The sequence below is a fragment of the Engystomops pustulosus genome, chromosome 4 (genome assembly GCF_040894005.1).
Source record: "Engystomops pustulosus chromosome 4, aEngPut4.maternal, whole genome shotgun sequence".
Classification (NCBI taxonomy): domain Eukaryota; kingdom Metazoa; phylum Chordata; class Amphibia; order Anura; family Leptodactylidae; genus Engystomops; species Engystomops pustulosus.
The window spans coordinates 54432108-54453439 of record NC_092414.1 but is presented as its reverse complement, the minus strand read 5'-3'; the positions used below and the strand labels follow the sequence as shown (position 1 = coordinate 54453439).

Sequence of the window (21332 nt, the reverse complement as noted above, 5' to 3'; positions counted from 1 at the left end):
AACCCAGACCAATTTTAATACAAAGGTAATAAAAGGGGTTATTTGAAGATCCCATGTCATTCTGTTATTCATAGGTTATTTCTTGCAGTCCCATAAACATTAAATGGAGGGACAGTATACATACTAGATTGTTGTCCCACTTATTAGGGGAGAAAATACTCTGCTCCTCAGGGTTCCTGCAGTCAAGAACCAGCACGCAGCATGTTATTATCTATCCTGTAGATAACATAGGATCTTTGGACTTAGTCTTAAAAACACAGTTCTGTGCAACAGAAAACCTAACAGAGCCATATTTATTATTTCTGTTACCTTTATTTTTTTCCATCAGCAAAAAAAAAACAAAGTGCACAAAATATTTGTCAATTCACCCACATATCAACACAACCCACATAGTCATCTATACATGAGAACTCTCCTATCTGCAAAGTTCATAGTTACTTTCCAGAAAATAGAAGGCCAGCATTGAGAGACTGTTTAGCCATTACGTGGCTATTATACTCTGAGCGAAAGTAGGAGTTTGATTTTTTTTTTGTTTTGGTTCTTCATATAATTAATATGACATGGTAATTATGCTGTACAGCGCAATTTCCTTTACATATTCACAATGGAATTGCTCAATTAAGTAAGCACAACCTCTCATAAGCTTTCTTCTCTCTAATAATGTGTATGCATTCTTTTGTAAGACTGTTGCAGGAAGCTATATTTAAGTGTGTTCAGGAAGGACAACTTTCCATAGAAAAGCAGTAAGTAGAAGTAAAAGCAAAGCATAACACACAATCCCACAGCCGACAAGAGAGAAGAGCATATTATCTTTTGATTTGAGGATATCGCTGAAGACTGAGTGGGAGTTCAATGTTCAGCTTCAGAAGAGCCTTCTCTTAATGTGCAATGTTTAATACATCATTAGCCCATATCAAGTCACTATTACAAAATAATAACCTCACAATTGTATTGTCTCGCCAGACTCAAAACATAGGATTTTCTAAGGACAAAGAAAATTTCCAAAATGATCCTTGTAATCTACCACACTTCTGCCCAATGCTTACAATCGAGCCCCTGAAATACGGCGTCTTTCCAATCATCAACTTTTATAGGGATAAAACCCTGCCATAAGCAACTTTTTATACCCGGATAACCCCTATAAGTGAAAAACAAATGACTAAACTTTATAAACAATCACTTAGTTTCCTCTATGCAAAAACCTGACACTGATGCAGAAAATGATGTATTGTTTTTTTTCCCCTCAGGTTCACGGGAGAAACTTACTTTCCATCGATTTTGATAGAAATTTCCATACTGAAAAAATCTACGATGATCATCGAAAGTTTACTTTAAAGATCGTCTATGATCAGTTAGGACGGCCACTTTTGTGGCTTCCGAGCAGTGGACTTGCACCTGTTAACGTGTCTTACTTTTTCAATGGTCGCTTATCTGGACTTCAGCGTGGGGCAATGAGTGAAAGAACCGAGATGGATAAGCAGGGAAGAATTATTTCTCGTTCTTTTGCTGATGGAAAGACATGGAGCTATACATATCTTGAAAAGGTAAGTAATCCTTGCTGATAAGATGTGCTGTATGAGAGCAAATTCAGCATGACCATGGTCAGTCTATGAAAAACAGACTGTGGGTTGGCCGGGTTTTACAGACCCAACCACAGTGTAGATTGTGGGATTTGCAGGGAAGAAGGGACTTCTAGAATCATGTATTAATGCAATGCACAGTGGCCTATCTGTTGCTCTCATTAACATTTTTGATGGACTGAACATTTCTAATATATTAGACTTTACTGTTACAATGAAGAGTTCATATACTATAGGTTGTAATGAAAATGTCCATCTGTTAGAGTATCACGTGATAATGGCATCACCCTGGACCCTAAACCTTTACTCGCATATGGTTGTTCCATTCACAAGGTTTACAAATTAGCTTTATAAGCAATATTGCTTGCTTACATGTATACAATTATTTTAAAAAAATTCAGATGTGTCCCGTCCTTCACTCCCATATATGAGCAAGGGCTCCAACATCTCATGAAAGCGATTCAGTGCAATACCGCAGCATGCTGTCAACACCATTGAAAGGCTGCTATTCAGAACACAATTACTGGGGAACCGCACGCACACATAGCAACGTATAGAATAGACAGCATATCATTATGTGCTATCATATCGCTTTGTGATAGCATATTGTGAAAAGCTGGTAACATCAGTACATGCATCTATACATGTCTACGCAAAAGGGAAGCTTAGGAAGGACACACTGATTGCAAACTGAAAATATAACCATCTGAAAGGACACATATAAGCAGATTGGATTGTTGGACGTATTGCTCCTGAGACCCCTACCATTTGGTAGAATGAAGTTACACAGCCATTGGGGCAGATTTATCAAGCTGTCTAAAAGTATTGATGTTCCAAGTAGCCCATGGCAATCAATTTCAGTTTTGACCATACAAAGATACAGCCATTGTTAGGTAGCAACCCTTTAGATATGTAATCATACCATTATGTGTGTTAGTAGCCACAGGACTGTAAAAAATCATTTATATTTCGGGATTGTAGCTGGCTTTCAAGATCACTCTGGTGCGTTGGTGAATGAGATTTCATAAATGTACTGCAGCACAGCCCCTCCCTTCTGCTGTTGAAAGCTTCTGTTTAAGTACTACAGCAGTCACACAGTGGGGAGTGGTTGGTTTGTGAGATCTCTTCAATTTACTGCAGCAGTTACTCAGTGGTCAGAGGCTTGGCTTTGCTCACGCACCACTGTGCCATAGTGCGCTGAACACAATCTACAACCCTGGAATATAAATGCATTTTTACTAACAAATGCAAAGTTGTTGCACATATTTATCAGGCTGCTAACACAATCTGCCGCTTTGTGTGCTCCAAACTGCTGAGATATTTCCCTTAAACCCTACACGTACAGATGAAGACCTTGTGCCCATTAGTCCTCAACGAAATTGATGCCTCATAAGGACTAGAGCCCTCATTGATCAGTTCCTGGTGGTTGCAAATGTGTCTCTTTAATACCACAAAACTTGATCTACAACGGTCTCTTCCTGGATAATCCATGGAAAGTTAACATTTCTTCTTGTAGCAAGGCAAGAAATGTTTGCTATGGTCTTGGCTATAATCTTGCAGGCAGAAGTTCACGCTGTTTTATATATGTATTTGTAATAAAATATGTTGGAACTTTTTAAGCCCATAAGTATGATTGTTTTTCAAAAATATAAAATTCAACTGAACTATATTTTCTGGAAATAACTGTCATAAAATTTTATGTCCCTGGTATTGTGCATTCAAGTAATAAAATGAGTAGTCTTTACCATCAAAATTTACGGTTCAAAATGTTATTTCCTGATGTCGGACACATATCTGGAAATGTTCTTCAGCGCACTGAGCACTTTACCATTTGATTACTGATTTCATTTATATACAGATATATATTTTAGGACTTTAGTGTTCACTGTTAAATAATGTAATATATTTTATTTTTATTTTGTTTGCAGTCTATGGTGCTTCTTCTTCAAAGTCAGCGGCAGTACATCTTTGAATACGACTCATCAGATCGTCTTTACTCTGTTACTATGCCAAGTGTAGCTCGACATAGTATGTCAACCCATACATCTATCGGCTACATCAGAAACATTTACAATCCTCCAGAAAGCAATGCATCAATTATTTTTGACTACAGTGAAGATGGCCGGATTCTAAAAACTTCATATCTTGGTACTGGACGACAAGTTTTCTATAAGTATGGAAAACTTTCCAAGTTATCTGAGGTCATTTACGACAGTACTGCAGTTACCTTTGGTTATGATGAAACTACAGGAGTCTTAAAAACGGTTAACCTCCAAAGTGGTGGTTTTTCTTGTACAATACGTTATCGAAAAATCGGACCTTTAGTGGACAAACAAATATACAGGTTTTCCGAAGAAGGCATGGTGAATGCAAGGTTTGACTACACATACCATGACAACAGCTTTCGTGTAGCCAGCATTAAGCCAATCATAAGTGAGACCCCACTTCCTGTTGAACTATACCGCTATGACGACATATCTGGAAAAATTGAGCATTTTGGTAAATTTGGGGTAATTTACTATGATGTTAATCAAATCATTACTACTGCTGTGATGACACTAACAAAACATTTTGACACTCATGGTCGCATCAAAGAAGTCCAGTATGAAATATTTAGGTCACTTATGTATTGGATGACTGTGCAGTATGACAGCATGGGACGAGTTATTAAGAGAGAACTAAAGCTTGGTCCGTATGCCAACGCAACTAAGTACACATATGAATACGATGGAGATGGTCAGCTGCTAACTGTTGCAGTCAATGACAGACAAACATGGCGTTATAACTATGACCTAAATGGTAACCTGTACCTATTGACCCCTGGAAACGGTGTTCGTCTTCTGCCATTAAGATATGATCTCAGAGATAGAATTACTCGCCTGGGGGATGTACAATATAAAATAGATGATGATGGGTTTCTGAGCCAAAGAGGGGCAGATATTTTTGATTACAATTCAAAAGGTCTCCTCACCAGAGCATACAACAAGGTTCTTGGATGGAATGTTCAATATCGCTACGATGGACTGGGCCGTAGAGCATCATGCAAAACCAACTTAGGCCTCCATCTCCAGTTCTTTTATGCTGATCTCCACAACCCAACAAGGGTCACCCATGTTTACAATCACTCAAACTCGGAAATCACTTCTTTGTATTATGATTTGCAAGGCCACCTTTTTGCAATGGAGAGCAGCAGTGGGGAGGAATACTACATTGCTTCTGACAACACAGGAACACCATTGGCAGCTTTCAGCATCAACGGGGTGATGATTAAACAGCTGCAGTACACACCCTTTGGTGAAATTCATTATGATTCTAATCCATACTTTCACCTCGTTATTGGATTCCATGGAGGACTATATGACCCTTTAACAAAACTTGTGCATTTTGCCCAGAGAGATTATGATGTGTTGGCTGGACGTTGGATTTCTCCAGATTATACAATGTGGAAAAAAGTTGGAAGAGACCCAGCCCCTTTCAATTTATACATGTTCAAGAACAATAATCCGCTGAGCACTGAAATGGGCTTAAAAAACTATGTAACAGGTGAGTAAAATCTGCCAAATAAGGTTTTAAAGAACATATATTTACAGTCAGGTTTAAAATGTTCAGGTTTTAACTATGGCTAAGCTGCTGTTGAACTATCCCTGAGGTCAGTCATTTATTATGCCATCGCAAACCCACATAAAATATCCAGAGTATTTTGTTACCGGACCAGGGCAGAAAACAATACACATTTCCATATGCTGTATGCTGGATGCGTTCCAAAGGTGTATGACAAATGCCAAAAACTGTCCTTTTGCTTTTTTTAGGCTGATGCACTTCAGTACACTTTTACATTTTGCTATATAGGAAAGAAGATTTGACTGTATTTTTCTATGCAGAAGCAGCCCACGCACACAAAAAAAACGTATTAAATAAGCTGAGCAGCGTGTGTAGCCTTACTATAGATGAATATAAAATCCAAGACTGAAAGAAGGTGGATTCTCACAATAAGGATGCTATTATGAAGGAAGAATATACTTTTCTCTTAATAGTATAATCTGTATCTTGTGTGAATGGAAAAAGACCAACTGATTAGTGCAACTTAGATGGCGCAAATTGTCACTAAATGGCCATTTATGTCGTAGAGAAGAGAGTCGCTAATCTTCTATTATGAAATGTGAGCTAAGACATTACAAAAGGGAACAAGTACCCCAGATTCATAGCGTGATTACAAGACAGAAATAGGTTCTTTAAGGAAGAGAAATCCCACTGCACGTGACTGTGAGGAGGGAGGCTGAGCGTTTCTGACAAGTGGGGTCATGCCAGCTTTATATGCCTATACGCTCACTCCAGCCATTGTCTTGTTAATTAAACTTTATTAAACAAGACTGCTTCATATCCAAGTAGTCATGTTAAATTACCGCACTTACGCCGGCACAAGTAAGATCCTTCAAAATTATGCTCTAAAATCTTAATTTTACTTCTTAAAGGAGGTCACAGATCACATCACAGCGTTACAAGCGTTAAGATGAAGTAGCATCTGCTCTGTAATTTGCACCGGTCTAACTAGCAATTAAACTCAATACTTGACATTAATATATATCAGATCTTATAGAAGATAGGAATGTTGTATCCACTGGGGGATGTACCTTCACCTTGTGTGCTAAAAATGCTACTCACACAGATAAAGCAGAGCTGGTCTTTGCATTAAACCACTTGGTGCTGCAAGGTTTTGGATTATAGTTTAACTTCCATATCTTAAACATTAGCAGAAAAGTTTTTCTGTCATGTTGAAGACTTTATATACTTAGATGGATATTTTCCATCTGTGACAAAAGTGGCAGCAATGCTCTCTGTAATTTAGGGGTGCACAACCTTCAGGCCGCATGAAGGGTTGGATTAAGACTGCCATGGGCACTGCACTGTATAAATATTATAGCCTCTACAAGTCATGAATACTCCATTCTGGCTGCTTTCAATCTGCCATTTCAACCTTTGGAGAACCCTCAAAGCTCCTGAAATGTCTCTTGTGTACATGTGTATTAAGACCAGGAACAGATGTACAAGGATTTCATGGGTGAAGGCCCTTCTCAGTATAAAATTCGGTGGGTGGTTTGAGTTGCCAGGGCCCCCCTTAGACAGCCATTTTAATCCACTACTGGCTCAATGCAACTAGCAGAGTCTCAGGTTGTGGCCCACTCCCAGTGGCTGGCAGAGACTGATGAGTACTTCCACCATTGGTAACACGTGCTCACTGCCTCTTCTGCTGCACCAGATGCTGAGGCTGGTGGTTTCTGTGCTTGTTTCTTGTTTTATGGTGGTAATGTGGTATTATCATTTCTGGGGCGGCTTTTTAAGTTGTATTGTGGTTGTTTATGCATCTAAGGTGCTGGATACAGGTGCAGGGAAACCCACTGATGTAAATTATAGCGGGTTTATGGGATTAGAAAAAAAACATTATCAGAGTATACTTGATGACTGTCATCTGATGAGTCTAGTCAAGCTTCCAGATTGCTCTGTTGTCCATGATGCGGTCCAACTCACTCCTATAATAAAAGCATCACTTTAACACATAAGCAGATGTTAGAGGATCCAGACTGCAGCATACATCATATTTTTTATTCTTAGAAAACCCATACACATGGAAGATAACATCTGACAAGGCTTTTGGGTGACATGTTACTGCCTTCTACTGAAGAGATCTGGTCTTGTTTCTAAGTAGAAACAAACATCCAGATACAAGGACAAATTATGAGAATAATATTTCCAAGCATAAAAATTGTTGTATCTTTGATTGGGAATTATAGTTTAAATCTATTACCAACTACTGGAAAAATTCAAAATGAACAACTTTGGTCCTTTTTTTTTCTACAGATCAAATCCTTTTCAGATCTAGAGACAGCAAAGAAAACTGGTGTTGTCCAATGTAAATATGGATGAATTGAGCTATTATCACATTTGGTATTCATTTACATTTATCCATATTTACATCAAAAAACTTCTGTTAACCTTGTTGCCTCTGGGCTTGAAGAACTCAGGTTGTCCTTCCTAGATTTACTAGTGGTGGTAGAAATGGATGCTTTTTATATATTCCAAACTATAGACTACAAATGATCGCAGAAAGCAGGAAGAGATCCATCTCTAACGCACGGGTGGTTACAAAGGGTTTTCGAATGGCTGCAGATTTATAGGAGGAGAAAGAAAAGGACTCCTACAAAATTCTCATCAGGGGGCTTGGTCACTGTACTATGTAATAATGATGCTGGGGTAGATGACATAAGTATAGTTACAGTTACAAGATTTACTGTTTTCCTACTTTTTAAAAAAAGTAAAATACATATTTTTATGCCTTTTTTAATGCTTTACAAACAATTCAGTAATGTCCTGCTGAATCCACTCCATTAACACAAAACGTGCTTAGAGAACACTGATAGTTATAGTAAACCCGTGGCACTGGACCTCATGATACTCTATGCAAACGTGCCTGCTGAGTGATGATGATATGTTTTATATCCATTCCACAGATGTGCAGAGCTGGCTTGTGATGTTTGGATTTCAACTGAGCAATATCATTCCCGGCTTCCCAAGATCCAAACTGCATTTTGTGCCACCTCCATATGAGCTGACTGAAAGTCAAGAATGTGAAAATGGACAGGTACGTCTCGTCTCCTTCACTTGTATGAGCCGCTGAGGCTCGCCGTGATATCTTCCATTTCCACTTGTATCACTTCAAGATGGGATTTTTATTCTAATGATCCTATGCACAATGTGCGTTTTGCCTGCCTAGATAGTTATGTTAATTGCAGTATCATTAGCTCTTTGTGTCTATACCCTTGAGTTGTTTCTTGATTAACAATAGTACAGGGAAATTTAAAGGTAGCCGGCCATCTGTTCCATCTACAGTATAACAACCCACCCCTTTGGGATTTTATGGCTAGAGATAAAAATATAGCTTACAGCTACTGTATTGCATATGTGTTTTATATATATGCAATAAAAGCAGTCTATGCGTTAGAAGAAGCAGAGAATTGCTTCCTTTTATGTTGAATATCACATTTTCAGCTTCACTAACTTCCCCTTTTATTTAAAGGACGTGCAGTGCATTGGCAGGCGAGTTGAAGCAGAAACCTGTTGTAAGAAAAAAATACAAGAAAAAAAAAATCTGCATTACGGGGTCACAGAATACATCTGTGGCATCTAAAAAGCTGCTGCATGGATTAATGTGCAATAAACATTTAATTAAGAGAAAGTAACGAAATATCAGAGCTGATGGTTTTGTCCGTAGCCCCAGGCCAGCACATGCCTATTACTGCTGTGAAGCATGCAGAATGCAATCATGGATCGGGAATATAGTGCCAAACATCCCTGGCACGTGAGCGATACAGCTCTGTCAGAAGCTGCTCACCAACATGAAATGCATTCATGTAATATTTATGCTATGGTGTGTGTCTTTGGTGATAAAGGACATTAGTGCTAGCAGGAAATTATATGCCCAGGCCAGCATAAAAGGAGATGATTATGACAGACTATATTTTGCATTGAATAAGTAGAGTCACCAAGACTTCATATGGCACACATAATCAATCTTTATTCATCACATCAGTCATACACAATGACCAGAAAAAAAGTATTTAAAAACACCCCATTAAAAGAGATTCACATAAAAAAACAACAGACAGTGTGATAATATCTGGACTGGGAGTTGTATAACAAGGTCCTGGAAACACATCAGAAATATTATAGCAGCAATTACACATTTTAGGGGAACACAGAAGGTTAAATACACATACTCTAAATCACCCCAAATTAGTTTGAGCCATCTATGACACAACCATAATACAAACCAGAGACACTACTACACAAGTCCAACACCACACTGTCCGAACACCCCAACGTACGTTTCGCACCCTGCTTCGTCAGGGGGCGCCAGAATAATGTGCCACAGAACCATTTAAAGACCATATACCGGTGGAGATAATTACCAGAAAGGGTGTTTTTTGTTGCGCACATGTCAGGAAGCACCACAGCGTCACAGATGCAGCGACGCCTTCCAAATGATGCAGGAGCCGCTAAGCACGCTCGCCGGAAGTGAGCTAGGGATAGACTTCCTGTCATGTGCACAAACACCCCAAACATCATGGTGGCCATCTTGGAAGTGGGCAAAATTGCCCTATCCTATTTAACATATCCTTTATACCAAAGACGATTTATTTCTTTTAACAAGGTAAATCAGGGTGACTCTTTTGTTGATGCAAGACACTTATAGCTGAAACCATATCATTTCACTATGTGAAAGTTCATATTATTATATCGCCATTTCAAGAATAGATGCTGCAAACAGTAAATAAATGATATACAAGAAGGTGTAAGAATATGAAAAAAGTGCTATGAGCCTAAAGTGCATTGTGCAAAGAAAAAAAAGTTTTTTCTCTTTTTCTCCTCTCTTCCTTTTTTTCTTAAGGTAAAGGGGTATTGGTCCAATTGTAGTGTAAGTGAGTAATTCTTTTATGGTTCACTCCTCTCGTGGACCGCGGTCCATTAGAGCGAACAAAAAATAAGGTGCTGCAAAAGTGAGGCAAAACACACATCAAAACAAACACAGAAATACACACAAATGACAGTATATAGTGTACACACAAACATCCACTGTAATATAACGGGTATACAGCAACATACAAAACAAATAGATTAGTACTACAGCTAAATGTCTCTTAAAGGACACCTGTCATCAGGTCTGTGTCACTAGTCCTGTCACCACTACCTGTTGGAGCAGCTCACAAGGATCCATCCCAGCCTTTATCTAGTTATTTCATACATTATTCATTGTAAAATCATCTATTCTTTATCATATAAATGAGGCTGGTCACATGGTCAGAGGCAGTGATGTCACCCCTGTTAACCCTCCCCTCTCCTCCCCCTGCTCATGTCTGTGTGTAATGTATAGTAAAGCATGGCTAGTGTGAGTGCTGTACCTCCTGACATGCTGCATCCTCCTAATATACAGGTGAGAGACACAGACATCAGCTACACATGAATCTGACATGTTCTGCTGTAACATGGCTGCCTGGAGCTGCTGTATCTCTCCTAAACACACACACATGCACACATAGGCTGCAGGGGGCGTGGCCACCAGCACCAGGAAGCACATCATTATACAGCCTCACACCATTATACAGGCTGTCAGTCAAGCACTGGGGGTGTGGCTGTGCCTCCCACTCATGAATAGAGTGGACAGCTTGAATATGCTAATGCTTCATTGGACATTTCACAGGTCATTTGCATACAGCTTTAGGACCTCATTGCTTAGGTTTACAGGCATGTAGAGGGACAATGAAGGGATAGAGGCAATGCTCTCTAATGGCAGTTTATGAAAATATATTTAGTTTAGGGGGGTTATTTTGCATGACGGGTTCTCTTTAAGTTTGGTATCCTCCATGATAAATTGGATTCAGACTCAATCCAATATGAACCTGTCTGATGAGGTAGAATAGTATAATCTCAGATGTCTTCTTTATTATTCAAACAACTACTAGAGTCAATCCGACTTTCTCAGAAATAAGCCACCAAAACCTGTAACCTACAAAATGAATACAATATCGCAATTATGGTTCAATCAATAATCACAATATATAATACATCCATGGCAGCTGCGCCTAAAACCGATAGCATGTGACACAATACAGCGCAAACCCCTGTTAAATACGTGTGTCAAAGCCTGCCAAACCCAAAAATGTTGGAAAGTCTGACGAAAGTGCGATCACGGACCCTTAGTAAATAAGCTCCTATGTGTCAGATGCTAGAACACTATACTATACAGTTAGTAGAATTCTATACAGATAGTAGAATGTTCAGAAGCTAAATGAAAGTGTATATAAACCTGTACCCTGCTAATCTAACCACAATGTCAGCTCACTATCTCACACAGCACAGAGGGATCATAATATGTCTGCTTACAGAGTCCATGTCTGGAATTTTACACTGAGTGATAGGAGCTAAAACAGCAATAAAACAGAGTAAATTGTGATTTTAGGGTTTAAAAATCACCTTTATTGTGTAAACATAACTAGGGAATTAAAATTTAAGAATTTTCTTTCATGGACGAACCCCTTTAAGTGTATTAAAAGGTTATATGGAAAAAAGTGTATCCAACCATTTGAGTCAACAGCAGCAGAATAAACAATAGTTTATATTTCAGTATTGTAGTTTCTCTGCACTGGGAGCATATCCTCAGGCCGTGTTCACACGATGCATTGAGTCTTGTTTTTTGTTGTGTTTTAGACTCCAAAAGCTGGAACTGTGAACACATGCCTTGTTTACATTGCGTTTTAGCAAATACAGTGGAAACAAAATGTAACCTTAGCATGCGATCAAGGCTGAATCCTTTGAAAAGTACCAAAAATGCATCAAAAAACATGATGCAATACATCGTGTGAACACGCCCTCACACTGCTGTTCCCTGAGCTATCTGCGGTTAGAGCCCCTAACCTGTGGTTTGAGTGAGCTGTACAATATTGACTCAGAGCAAAAGGGAAAGGGCAGAGGAGTCCAGGGAGCACAGCAGTGTCAGTACATACCCTCAGACAATATAATTCTGAATGATAAAATACTGTTTTTCATAGTTCTGCTCCTACTAACACCACCAGGGCTGGCGTCAGCACTGGGTGGGCGTACCTGGGCAAGTGCTGGGGCCCTAAGCTGCTGGGGGGGGGGCTCACATAAGGCTGTTCATAAGAAATTCAGGATTTATATAATATAACCATGGGGGAGCTGTATATGAAATAACCATGATAGGACTTGTTTGTAATGATAAACTAGGGGATATTTTAGGGAACAGACTTTTTTATGTTTCTGAATTTTTAATGCCACCAGCTGTGGAAAGGAAAATGGCATATTTCTTATACTAACATGTGAAAAAACCAAAAATACAAATATTTCTTATTTAAAAGAATTTTTCACAATTCTTGTCAATATTCTGGAATCAAATGGTGAAATGGGGATGATCCATACAATGTCGTAAAAAAAAAAAGTGCATGTATGATTTCAGCTGTCGTAGAAACAATCTTCTAAATTGCAATTTATACTGATGTTTCTGAGAGCAGCAGTCATGGAGCCCTGACTGTTCACGATCCTGATGCTTGCAAATTTTTCTGAGCAGTTTGCTGTCATCATGTTCAATTTGGAGCACTGCATGAGCAACTTCTGCAGAAACACTCAGCTATAATAGCCCTTAGACTTGTTTTATGCGCACTGAATAAACAAGATGCCATACCAAATTCATTATATCTTATATATACTGTGCAAATAATTGTAGCTATGCAAATACGGGTTTATTTTGTATTCATGTTGGACTTCATGAGGTTTGCCGGTCTATTGGGTGACCTCATAATGGTCCTGCCTAATAAACTAGTCTACATTAAAGTGCTGCCCTCCTGCTGGACTGTGAACTTTATATGTGCCAACATTTCAACTCACTTTTGCCACATATGTTAAATTCTTATTTTTAAAAATGTTCATTTGAAAATTCTACAACAAATTGTTCACATTCTTGTTTGTACTTTTTTGTAGTAGTAATCTCACGGCAACTTAAAATTTGAATCATTAAATGTTTTTTACATTTATTTGTGGTCCATTTCCCTCATAAAAGACTTTGCTTTTCTCAAATCGCTGGATAACTTTTCTAATTTTATGTGATTTACTTTTGGAGTAAATTAAGGGCAAAATGTAATTAAGGCAGTATTGCATGACCTTCAGAAATCTGTACACTCTAGTTACCATGGTTCACTGCATTACTTTTCAACTTTCTACAACTAATTCATTTTTCTGTCTTACAGCTAATTACGGGTGTTCAACAGACCACTGAAAGACATAATCAAGCATTTATGGCATTGGAGGGTCAAACCATCGTGAAACGGCTTCATGCAAACATAAGGGAGAAACTGGGACACTGGTTTGCGACTGCTGTTCCTATAATTGGTAAAGGAATAATGTTTGCGATCAAAGAAGGCAAAGTGACAACAGGGATGTCCAGCATTGCCAGTGAAGACAGCCGGAAAATTGCCCTCGTACTTAACGGTGCTCACTACCTGGAAAAAATGTACTACAACATAGAAGGAAAGGACACCCATTATTTTGTCAAAATCGGCTCCTCTGACAGCGATCTAGTCACTTTGGGTTTAACAACAGGGCGCAAATCACTTGACAGTGGAGTCAATGTCACAGTCTCTCAGCCAACCCTGCTAATAAATGGAAGGACTCGCAGGTTTACAAACATAGAATTCCAACATTCATCTCTCATTTTAAACATCCGTTATGGGTTGACCGTCGACAACCTGGATGAAGAGAGAGCGCGGGTTCTTGACCAAGCACGTCAACGGGCATTGAGTGCAGCTTGGGCAAAGGAGCAGCAAAAGGCACGGGATGGGAAAGAAGGCAGTCGCTTGTGGACTGAGGGGGAAAAACAGAAACTTCTAAGCACAGGAAGAGTTCAAGGATATGAAGGCTACTATGTCCTTCCAGTGGAGCAGTACCCAGAACTAGCAGACAGCAGCAGTAACATCCAGTTCTTGAGACAGAATGAAATGGGAAAGAGGTAACAAATTAATCTGCTGTCATCCATCCCTGGATGAATCAGTAGTAATAACTGTTATCTCCTCTCCTAAGGAGATGAAGACCTAAATGGGGCACTTGGCTGAATCGTTTTGAGATCGTTAGGTAGCAGGAAAGCTCACATTTTTTGAGTTAAATGCTGCTGACAACCACAAATCGAGGTGGACTTAAAGCCTGAGTTAACGTAAAACACAAGTAAACACGAAAGTACCCCTGTGATATTACCCACTTCTTCTGGGTCTCTGTTACAAATAACAATAATCTGGGCCTCTGATTCCCTCACTTATTTGACGTGGGGAAACTACAGAAACACAAATTTCCAAGCGGACGCCTTTGCAAGATCTTTTGCTGAAACCTACTCAGACTGCTTCTTTGATAAGTATTCCAACATTTTGATTTACAAAGAATGCTTACTGCATTGACAAAAGACTAAGACTATGGAGCGATTTGTAGAAACAAGTCTAAAACTTAAGAGCACTGGATAGACTCTGACAAGAAAACACTAACTTTACTTGCACTCTTATCCCAAAATGCTCTTACTTAATTTATTCATCAAGTGGGTAGAGTGTGACGTGCGAGTCAAATGGCTTTCACTACAGTTAAATTCATCCTCTTGTTTGTATTTGAGAAATCCATTGTGGACAATACAGTATAACACAGTAACAGGGTGTAGTCTGTTTAGAATCAGTAGTTTGTTGGTATCAGTTTCAGTAGAGATGTGGGCATTGTGACACTATCGCAAATGGGCACCACTTCTGATCACCCTGTTCATATAAGGAGGCCAGATGGCACAATCACTGTTTCAGATTAAAACTAGAAATGTGTTTGTTTGGTCAAAAAAACAATAAACTGAGACAATCACCTTACAGTCACCACAAAATGATTATGAACTTTGGTATTTTTTTTTTTTTTTGTAATATACATGTATGAACTGTTCATTGAGTTTTTATATTATTTTAATTTGCTGCTAAATGAAAATTAGAGACAGGCAAAGATAATTTATGGCAAAGTGTTTAAATTGTTTATACATAAATAAAGTCTCTAAAACTGTGGATGGTTTTTCTCAAAATTGTGGAATATTTTATGAACATATCTATTAACAGTACTAAGCCCAAGGCTGCATTCTCACGACCGTAGGGGTAAGTATATACGGCTTGTGTCTTACACCCCCCCCCTCATAGGCCGGCAATGGGCGAAACGAGCGAAACGCTATTGCACATGTGCAGCACCATACATCGGTAAAAGATAGGACATGTCTAAAGCCACTTTAAGATGGACATGTCTATTCAATAAAATACAGACAAGATGTCATCCATATTTCTAAACTCAACACTGTGCAGAGACTCAGCTTCATAGTCATCTATGATGCCATCACTCATTCTACTTTTCAGAGCTTAAAACATGATTATAATTCAGGTTGAAGACAGTCAGATATCCACAAAAGCACTTTATATGTGATGCAAAACATCTTTCTTTATCAAGGCATTTGTATACAAAATGACACATACCAAAAACTGATACTGTGCATGAATGTAAAGTCTATAAGTACAGGTTCACACAGTAGCATCATAGATGCCCCTGCACAGTATTCCAGGAAATATGGCCGACACATTTCATAGAGTGTACACATCTGTCTGATGAGACCTAAAGAATATTTTTGTTTGCTGGGTTCACCAATTTTCCAGTTGGTTTGCTACATAATTTGATATAATTTGGGTGCCTACTTGTTTTATGAAACTGCACCTAAAACTTTCACAATAAGCGTGGTTGCTTTGACATGATTCTTGTTAACGATGGATGCTACTTGTTCACTCCTTTTTATATGCATATCTTTTGTTGTCTAGTGTCAGTTCACATTTAGAACTTTTCCCACTCATTTTGTGACAGCTGTATGCATTGTACACTCGGATTGATATTAAAAAATATTAATAGTTTGACAAAAATCTGAGTGCCCAGCCTAATCGGTAGAGCAATGTAGTAGTAACCAGTAGAAAAAGAACAGGAAGCCAAGTGACTTAGGGCTCACTGCGTAGGTTCATGAAACACATGGAACAAGTAACTTTGTATGCCATGGTATTTCTTTTGGTTACTTTTAGCTTTTTTGGTTGTGTGCCCAGTATTTGTAGCTTCAGACCTTGTTTACATCTTTGGTCATTTCAAAGAATAGTCTGTTGTAGATATTTACATTTCCTTGTAATCCACAAGACAGATTCCCGCAGCAACAACACAGTCTCCCAGTGAATATATAAAAGGAGGTTTGTTGAAGGCATCACAACTAAGGCTCAGCACCATTGCACAAATAGTGCAAGAACCACTGTGTATGGATTGACTTAACCCCACTATCTGCAGTATGTTATAGGTTCAGGCACCACCCTAGTAACTTTGTGTCCTCTTGTGTGGGTGTCCATGAGTGTTGGTCAGTCATCTTACAGGACACAATCACTGAAAAGAATTTATTAAGCCCTTCTTGCATCTTTTTTATCAGCATTTGGACAAAAGTGTTTGCATGAATGGAGGATTTCTGCCACTCTTACCACTTTCAGGAAGGACAGAATGGAATGGAAGGTTCCTCTTCCTAAATTTTGAGCATCCTCTACCCAGGGTTGGACTGGCCTACTGGTGTACCGGAGAAATCATCGGTGGGCCCTGACACATTTTAGCTCTACACCCCAATGGTCAATGAATCAACCCCCTTTTGCAGCTTGACTGCAATGTAGAGCTTTCTTGACTCCTTGACGTTATTAGCAATGAGAGGGAATTAGAGGATTTAGAGGAATGCTGCAACATCTGCCAGGTCTATAAACCTTCACTGTGTAATGGTCCCCATTCTGGGCTTCATGCTGTAAAATTCCCTTATTGTGATGGCCACACTGTATAATGCCCCACAAACAGTACAGTGCTTCAAATTGTGGCTTCTGTGTGTTATACCTTATAATACAACCCTTATTGTGGTCCATGACCCTGTTTACTATCCTGACTGTGGCCTTTAAACTTAACAATAAACTCCCAATTTTGGGTCCTACAAAGTAAAATAGTTCACATATTAGCCCAAGTGCAGATCCCACAATTTTAATACACCACTTATTGTTGCCCCCACATCTAATAAACATCTAATAAACATTTTATAATGGCCACTGTATGTTATATGGTCATCACACACTGCCTCCAAACATACTAGTGCCCCCTCATTGTGGCCCTCACATATAACAATGACCTCTCCATGTGGTCCCCAAATGGTCTCTTTCTTGCAGCACCCGCATTTAATATTGCCATCTCACTATCACCCCCACATTTAATAGTGCCCCCTCTTGTGGCTCTCATATAATAATGGATCTTTATTGTTGCCCCCACATTCAATGTTTTTCCTTCTCTGGTGACACCCTCACTCAATAATACTCACCCTCTCGTGACCCCTCACATTAAGGATGTATTTACATATATTGTGTTTTGAAATGCATGCATTTTGTGGGAAGCAACATGTGTTTTGCCTGTTAATATGAGAGGATCTATAGTTTAAGTTCGGATTTGGCCGCCCAACACTTGCGCATTACCAGATTAGCAAATTGATGATCCTTGCTACTAGCCATGGTCATGTTTGGGCAAGGGGAATCATCTCTCTGCAGGAAGCATAATGTAATTTAACCTCCTTCTGGCCTCTCAGCAACTGAAAGAGTTGAATTCAGAGAATGCCGCACAGGCGGCGGGACAAGTGTCCTGCTAACCTCAGAACCTTCAGGACCAGCGCTCCTGATCGTTGACCTAACCCCAATGTTTGCAGAATAAAAAGTCTGCAAAAATCCCCTATTGTCATCCTTTTATCCAGATTCATCAATATCTTTTAATACCTGCACTAAAGGATATCTGAATATATTATATTCTTGACATGTCACAACCATGAGTTCCCAGATTTTCACTCATATATCAGTTTAACTGTGCATCTGGCGAAAACATTCAGATTTTTCTCAAATGTCTGTACTAACCACATTGTACACAAAAAGTTGATGTTCTCAGTTTCCACCTCTTCTAGTCATTGTTAAATCCACCTTACCTACTGTACATCTGCCAACCTTGGCACAAGATCTAAGCACTGCAACTGTGGAGTTGGCACATAGCCTCGAGTTCTGTAACTAAGAAATAAGCTGCATATTGAAAATATTCAAAACTTTTGACAAATGTACATTATATTTTACACAATAAAGACATCTCAAGGTCAGTAAAGAACAAGTTAACGCAAACAATGCAAATAAAGAAGTAGTGCTCTTCAAAGAAGTAACATCCGCTCTAGGAAAGTGTGTCCCTAAATCCTTGCAATGTTGGCTACAATTAGCTTGAAGGGATGTTTTGTTACATCTTATTATCTTGTCACATAGCAGAACACTGGAAGGAGATCTTCATTCTTCTGCCCAGGAGAATACAGGTCTACAAGCCACCTACACTGAACTCTGCCTTGACATCTCCCTCTTGCCTCTATGCTATTTTCTCAATCCTTTCTTCAACACCCACAAGAACCAATTAAGCTATTAGTTTTCCAGCTCATGGCACTAAAGCCTGGAAGCTTCAATAAAAAGTTTTCCGATATTTAAATTCTCAAAATCAAGTCAATAGAATGGAAACTGCAAAAACTCCTCAGAATATTGCGGTTATATTTTTATGGAAAAAGTTAGGACACAGAGAAACTAAAGACAAGGAGAAGAATGAAACAGTAACTTACATAAACAGAATGAACGGACTCAGTGATGTCTCATATACTACATTTTTCAAAAGTGTGAAAAAAGTTAGCACAAAGTTAGAAGGGCTTATACATATGTATAAAAGTGTGTGATGCTGGATGATGAATCAGGTACTTTGCACCTCCTATTAGTTGGCTTGGTTTACACTAGAATACTCAGAGCCATGGAGGCATGCTGTGGTTTCATGTGATCAGATACATGCATGAGGTTAGTATATACTACTGGGTAAAGCAAATGTTACTGGGTACTGATGATGTTATTTGACATCACCCTCATCACATGCCATGAAGTTCTCAATGGAACAGAACTCTCTTTCTCAATATTCCAGCAAGGCACTGTGTAGAACAGGATTTTTTACCTACGTCTAATACTAAGTAAACACAACTGTATATTTCAGTAATTGAATATTGGAAGATGGCCTCTTATAAATAATTCCATACAACAGCTTGTCCTAGCATTGAGACCTGTCAATAAGAAACAAGGAGGCATGTCAATGCAAGTAAAATTTAATATGCAGGACCCCTTAAATTTTAACATTGTAGCCATGGAAAGGATCAATTTAGGAATAAGGGCAATGCTTTTTAATCATAGCTTTTATTTTGGTTGGTTTAATTTAAATGGCAGGTTCCTTTTAAGGGCTTTAGACCATTTTTAGGTACTTTTCCAAATTGTATGTGAAAAGGGGTGTGGATTTGCAGGAAAAAGCCCATGTCAAACAATTAATCTATGTGGCGCTTTGAACTAAATCATCCAATAACAGATTGTGCAAAGTACAACGCAACAATCTTAAACTACACCACATTTATAAACCAGCATCACACACAGGGAGGGATACATCTGGTGCAACAGAAGACTGAGCTCATTGTACTCTGCACTGGTTTCACATTGATAAATTTCTCCCAGAGTGTTTTAATGTCTTTTACATCATATTTAGAGATGAGCGAACACTAAAATGCTCGGGTACTCGTTATTCGAGACGAACTTTTCCCGATGCTCGAGTGCTCGTCTCGAATAACGAACCCCATTGAAGTCAATGGGAGACTCGAGCATTTTTCAAGGGGACCAAGGCTCTGCACAGGGAAGCTTGGCCAAACACCTGGGAACCTCAGAAAAGGATGGAAACACCACGGAAATGGACAGGAAACAGCAGGGGCAGCATGCATGGATGCCTCTGAGGCTGCATAATCGCACCATTATGCCAAAATTATGGGCAACAGCATGGCCATGACAGAGTGACAGAATGAAGCTAGATAGCATCTAAAACATCCAATAATTGACCCTGACACTATAGGGGACGGCATGCAGAGGCAGCGGCAGCAGGCTAGAGAGTGTCATGGCGACATACCCTAAATGGACTCAGGCTTCAAACCAATGGGTGGCAGAGAGGAACCAAAGGAGGTGAGCAAGAAGCGCTCAAATAATATCGGTACATGATAAAAGTTTGCCAGTATATTTTGTGGATTACACAGCAGGGTGGCGACAAAGTTAACATGGAAGCCATGAAAACAACCCAAAATTCTGCCTGACACAGCTCGTTTGATAAGGGGACCATGTATGGAGGCAGTGAACTAGTAGTAGATTAAAGGTGCTGCAGTTAAAACTATGTTAGTTGGATCTTGGCATGGAGCTGGCGCTCCGCTGCCAGGCGAGCTTTCGCCAATCCAAGCCCCTGTCTCTAGGCTACTCCCCAAACAGCACTTCTAAGAACCTTTTGTATAAGATCAAGTGTAGTAGCGTTCTTATAAGTTTAGGATATGCCGGGTGAGGGGAATGTAAACAGATGCGCAAGAAGCGCTGAAATAATATCCCTAAATGGTAAAAGTTTGCAAGTATATTTTGGGGATTACACAGCAGGGTGGCGACAAAGTTAACAACTTTGATGTGGAATGCCCTGTAATAGCTCTTGGGCGGTGTGCCTTTTATCGCCTAGGCTCAGCAGTTTCAGCACCGCCTGCTGTCGCTTAGCGACGGCACTGCTGCTGTGCCTAGAGCTACCGACTGATGGCGCCATGCCCACGGATGGTAATTCGGAGGAGGAGGAGGTGGAGGAGGGGTGGGAGGAGGTATAGTAGGCCTTTGAGACCTGGACCGAGGTAGGCCCCGCAATTCTCTGCGTCGGCAGTATATGACCAGCCCCAGGGTCAGACTCGGTCCCAGCCTGCACCAAGTTAAGTGTAGTAGCGTTCTCATAAGTTTGGGATATGGCGGGTGAGGGGAATGTAAACAGATGCGCAAGAAGCGCATGATGCGCATGGAGCTGGCGTTCCGCTGCCAGGCGAGCTTTCGCCAATCCAAGCCCCTGTCTCTAGGCTACTCCCCAAACAGCACTTCTAAGAACCTTTTGTATAAGATCAAGTGTAGTAGCGTTCTTATAAGTTTAGGATATGCCGGGTGAGGGGAATGTAAACAGATGCGCAAGAAGCGCTGAAATAAT

At 39.6% G+C, this 21332-nt stretch overlaps 1 protein-coding gene and 1 long non-coding RNA gene across 19 annotated transcripts in view; one reads left to right on the top strand and one right to left on the bottom strand.

The window, feature by feature from the left end:
- TENM2 (teneurin transmembrane protein 2) overlaps positions 1-15220 on the top strand; it is a 1545179-nt gene extending 1529959 nt beyond the window's left edge. For all 18 annotated transcript variants that reach the window (XM_072145937.1, XM_072145941.1, XM_072145939.1 and 15 more), the window contains 4 exons: positions 1248-1544; positions 3509-5123; positions 8087-8217; positions 13394-15220. In XM_072145937.1, the coding sequence (XP_072002038.1) occupies positions 1248-1544; positions 3509-5123; positions 8087-8217; positions 13394-14155 (2805 nt within the window). In that variant the 3' untranslated portion in view covers positions 14156-15220. The remainder of the gene's footprint in view (positions 1-1247; positions 1545-3508; positions 5124-8086; positions 8218-13393) is intronic.
- The window catches only part of LOC140126458 (uncharacterized), a 130206-nt gene that overhangs the window by 19642 nt on the left and 89232 nt on the right, over positions 1-21332 (bottom strand). The gene's annotated exons all lie outside the window — the stretch shown is intronic.